The 4,926-nt window shown below is 39.9% G+C and overlaps 1 protein-coding gene across 1 annotated transcript; it reads right to left on the bottom strand.

The window, feature by feature from the left end:
- Window positions 1-1,095: 1,095 nt before the first annotated feature.
- Vps4 (vacuolar protein sorting 4) lies at window positions 1,096-4,070 on the bottom strand. Its single transcript, XM_065235229.1, has 5 exons — window positions 3,954-4,070; window positions 3,431-3,593; window positions 2,922-3,304; window positions 2,149-2,859; window positions 1,096-2,086 (listed from the first exon to the last, which is right to left on the bottom strand). The coding sequence occupies exons 2-5, from the start codon at window positions 3,564-3,566 to the stop codon at window positions 1,985-1,987; spliced, it is 1,332 nt and encodes a 443-aa protein (XP_065091301.1). The 5' UTR covers window positions 3,567-3,593; window positions 3,954-4,070; the 3' UTR covers window positions 1,096-1,984.
- Window positions 4,071-4,926: the final 856 nt, after the last annotated feature.

Here is a 4,926-nt window from a genome sequence, read left to right as displayed (position 1 = left end):
TTCCGAATCACACCAACAAATCACATGAACCTTATGTGTCCAATGAAGTTTATGTGATTCATCATCATCACACAGAATTCATGTGATCAAATGAATATTATGTGAAAATCAGAAAAAAAAAATCACTATTTTTGTTATTGGAAAAATATCATAGCTTGTTTCTGGTCGTTGGAAGCAACCGGTGGAAACTAACGGTTTTACATTGGCTCACACTGGACTAGCCTATCGATCCCATCGGTTCCAAGTACATTGATTAACGTTCCCAATTCTAATCGAAATTCTAGTACTACACTATGTTTGTTTTGATTCGTTGAAAGTTTTACAGATACAATGAGGAGTTCGTGGATTTTCCTATGTTTCAAGGGGTGCATCCATTTGCTTGGGACCGAAGATAGTACCAGAGTTGAGCCAAAAATTTGAGCAAGTTTCTTCGAGAGTTACCTCTATCCTGCATAAGCAATAACCATAAGAAGCGCCTAACCACCAATTCGGGTTATCATCCCAACTTTATGTGGTATGGTTGTACCATCTATGATATTGTTAGTGTATGGTACCCGTTTGTTAGGGATGGAAATACCCTTTTATTTGAGTAATGTTTGCTCAACTTGCAAAAAATGCAACATCAACCACAAGCTCACAACTCTATTTAAAATTTTAAATGAATAACCATCCGCAAACTACATGGAGTATGTATTTAAGTTGTTCGAAACTTGCGAAGTCAGTCATACTTATTCCAGTTTTTTTAGGTAGTCGACATCCTGAATTAGCTGAGTAAGTTATATGAGATTTTTTATTGATAAGAATCTAGAAATAAAGTAGGCAGAAGTGGAAAAACTAAGTGATGAAGTGATTTTCCACGTAGCATTATTTAACGTGTAGATTATTTTGAGTGATACTTACACTGAAAACTATTCTTACTCAGAGAGAAATTTTTCCATACGAATGAATAAAAGTGACTCACTCTCTAAGTTAGTTTCGTTTTCAATGTATACACGAGTTTAAAAAAAAAACATTAAATAAACACTACTAGGTACCTTTTGGGTGAACAAACAAAGGCTTTCTTTTGTCTTTGCTAATTGATGTTGTTTGAAACTTTTCAGCAATATAACAGTGTTTTATTCACTTATTCATTTCTCATTCGTCAGATTTTTGTTGTTGTTCAGTTAATCTACAGTAATTATGTTCACGGCTTTATTTAGGAGTGTCCAATTAACAGCGCATATACATATATAAATGTGTAGCCATGATGATGATTATACATATAGAGAACATTTTTTATCAGAAATGTCCAGCAAACGAACGTTGGATGGATTGTAACACAAAAAATCGACACTTTTTTATGATTGTTCACTTGAATAAACCAATGTTCATATATATTATTAATTACTATATACTAAGACGAACCATCCGTACAGTGTGTAGAGCGTAGGAAAAAAGGACAAAAAAGAAGGACAGAAAAATAGAACACATCAAGAACAACATGCGAACATTCTAAACAAACTTGTGTAGACCCTTTTCTCACCAACCGAAGGTCGGCCACGCAAACCAACAACATCAACGGGTAGGGGTTTGCATTGGTGACCTTCGTTTGGCGAGAAAAGGGCCTACAAAGGTTTGTTTGCTCTTTTCACAAGTTGATCTTGATATATTCAAAAGTTACTTATTTCATTCTGCCGGATTAATTTGCTGCGGTGTAAATCTAGGAGTGAAAAAAATAATCTTTTAAGTGTGTGGATGTGCTTTCCCGCGGATCTCCCCATTTCCCCCAACCCACGCTGCTGCCAGTAATCACACGTAGTTCTACGGCCCGCTCGTTCACAAAATATCTTAAGGCTACCATTATCTGCATGTGAATTAACAGAACACGGTTAAATATTCGAAATCGGCGAACACCATTGGGGGCGGGGGACAACAGGAAACGATTTTTAGGGAAGCTCCTACAATGGTGTATTGATTTTGCAATAGTTAAGTCCATGCTGATTTCCTAACCCTCCTGTCCAAAGTCCTCTGTGAATTTGTCCAGCTTCTTCATGTCATCCTCGTTTACGGTTGGTTTGGTACTGGTCAACGATTTCATCATGTCACCCTGGAAAATTGCACCAAATGTTAGCAACAGACAGTCCGAAATCAATTTCCCATCCCACTTACTATCGTCACTGGGGGAACGGACAGTTTATCGCTGGGCACCTCCATCCAAGTCATCTCGATGGCACCGGGATCACCCGGACTGCACGGGACCAACAGATCGTCGCAGATTGTTTCCTTATCCACGGGAGAAGGGCCAGTCATCTTTTTGAAATGCGTCGACGATTGAACCTTGCGGACCGGTTGCATGAGCGCGTCGCGAACGACAATTGAAATATCCGCCCCGGAGTAACCCTCTGTCCGGTTAGCCAAGGTGCGAATATTTTCCTCCGTGAGACAGTGGGACGTATTACCCAGATGTAGCTTGAACATTATCAGCCGGGCGTGTTCCTCCGGCAAGGGAATATAGATACGCTTTTCGAAACGTCTCCGGATGGCGGCGTCTAGAATCCAAGGAGTATTCGTGGCACCCAGCACCAGAATTCCATCGTTATCACTACCCACACCCTGCATTTGTACCAGAAATTCCGTTTTGATACGACGGGCGCTCTCACTCTCGTTGTCCGATCTGGACGAGCAGAGCGAGTCTACTTCATCAATAAAGATAATGCTAGGTTTGTGGGTTCGAGCTAGTTCGAACAGATTCTTAACCAACTTTTCCGACTCGCCAAGCCACTTGGATACCAGATCGGAACTCGATACCGAGAAGAATGTTGAATTGTTTGCTTCCGTGGCAACTGCCTTTGCTAGATACGATTTACCAGTTCCAGGAGGCTGAAACAAATAAATTCATTAGGTCTCGGGTCCAATCTCCTAAACAGCAACAGAAACCTCACCCCAAACAGCAATATTCCCTTCCAGGGGATTCGCTTTCCGGTGAACAAATGTGGAAACTTGATCGGCAAGATTACCGCCTCCTTGAGGGCTTCCTTGGCTAATTCCAGTCCGGCCACGTCGGACCACTTGACGTGTGGCTTTTCCACTACGATGGCTCCCTCAAGCTTCGACTGTAGTTTCTTCTTTTCCGGATCGTCCGAGTCGGAATCGGAACTATCGCCATTGTTCTTACCGCCTTTGCTCTCCTTTCCGCTGCTGCCTCCATCCTTGACCGGCTTCTTCTTGCCCTTTTTCAGATAGGCTTTCAGCTTCTCAGCTCGGTCTAGGTATTGAAGGCATTTCGCTCGGATGGAATCCTTCGCCTTGTCTCCCTGAGCCTCGTCTGAAAAATAGTATCAAATTAGAGCAAACCTACCATCAACTCCAACAACTCTGAAAGGTCACGGAGAGTAGGAGTTCACCTTCAAGGCCATCAGAGCGACAAAACATCGATTTGGAATTAACTTACACTTGATGGCATGCAGAAAGTATTCCACTCCGTGTTCGTACAGGCGTAACGCTTCCTCGTAGTTTTTGTTGCGATCCTCCTCGGTGGCCTTCGTGACGATATCGATCGCCTTCTGCAGCGTTGATCCAGTAGCCATTGTTAGCCTCTCCCGGAGGTTGTTTACCTACGCACAAAATCCGAAACACCACTGGATAACAACACACTTCTAGTCAAGAACCATCAATCAAGCAAAGGGAGCTTCGTTCAGCGCCTAGATCTTAAAATGCAACTTGCCTTTCTTGATTGAAGACGAAAGATGGTAGCGAAGTATGACTAATCCGAACTGGCCCGTAAATCTGATTATTTTTTTGCATTTTATATGAACAAGGCGGAAAAGTGACGTACCACACTACACTGTCAAGAAGTGTATACATATGCCAGTAGCGCACACAAATAAACAATATGCGAATAAAAATTATTCGTGAATTTTCGATTATCCAATCAAGATCAGGCTGAAATTGCACATTACGATGCTCGAGCTTACCTTTAACAAGCCGTGCTAGATATTCAAATCAAAACTAATGCGAAGAATAAACCACAAATCGCAGGTTTTCGTATTTTTTTAAAAGTGACTCGAATCAATCACTTTTGCGTTCGGAGAAAAAAACACCATCGAAGAGAACTGCATCGCAGTGGTGACAAAAAAGAAGAAAAACACTGAAACGAAAAGTGCTTTGCTTTTTTTCTTCCAAAAGTGTCATTTGATGGATGCATCTTACACTCAGAAAATTTATCACATATCTAATGGATGAAAACCATGTGAATTTCACGTAGCTTTCATGTGATCACATAGCTAAAAATCCCACCACAAAATCACATGAATATTATGAGGCCGATGGAATTCATATGAAAAATCATATAAAATTAATGTGATCGCATAAATGTTATGTGAAATTCAGATGAATTTTATTGATTTTGTTTATGGATAAAAATCATTTGCGTTTTCAATGGATACTAAATGAAAACTATTTTCGGTGTATGTATCCGAAATTCAACACGACCAGACAGATCAACTCAAAATTGAGTCGAATCAACTCTAATAATTATTACAAAAAATGATAAGTTTGTCAGTAAACCTATTTTATTAATTTCTGAGTTAGTGAAGAAAAATGGTGTCGGGCTTGCAAAGCTGTGTATCCATTGTATCAAGAGCAAATTTTCATTATGTCGTAAGTAACATTCGCACCAATCCGAGAAAAATAAGGTTTTGTTTTGATGACCGAAAAGTTATTCCTATTTCCAAGTAAACACATATAATCTCATAGTGATAGCAATGTTTAACATATTTAGCAGGGTTTTAATCATACAAATGCAAATCGCTAGCTTTCATGCTAAAAAATACTGGTTTTTGAGTCAAAAGTTATTATACGTCGTTTGGTGGCCCCTATTGTTACTTAAGTCAAAGTGTATTTACCAGGATATTCGGGAGAATTATCAATCATCAATTCATCATTTTA

The sequence above is a fragment of the Ochlerotatus camptorhynchus genome, unplaced genomic scaffold (assembly GCF_037179485.1).
Source record: "Ochlerotatus camptorhynchus isolate MF236.1 unplaced genomic scaffold, CSIRO-AGI_Acam_v1.1 ptg000467l, whole genome shotgun sequence".
Classification (NCBI taxonomy): domain Eukaryota; kingdom Metazoa; phylum Arthropoda; class Insecta; order Diptera; family Culicidae; genus Ochlerotatus; species Ochlerotatus camptorhynchus.
This window is presented reverse-complemented; position numbering and strand designations above follow the sequence as displayed.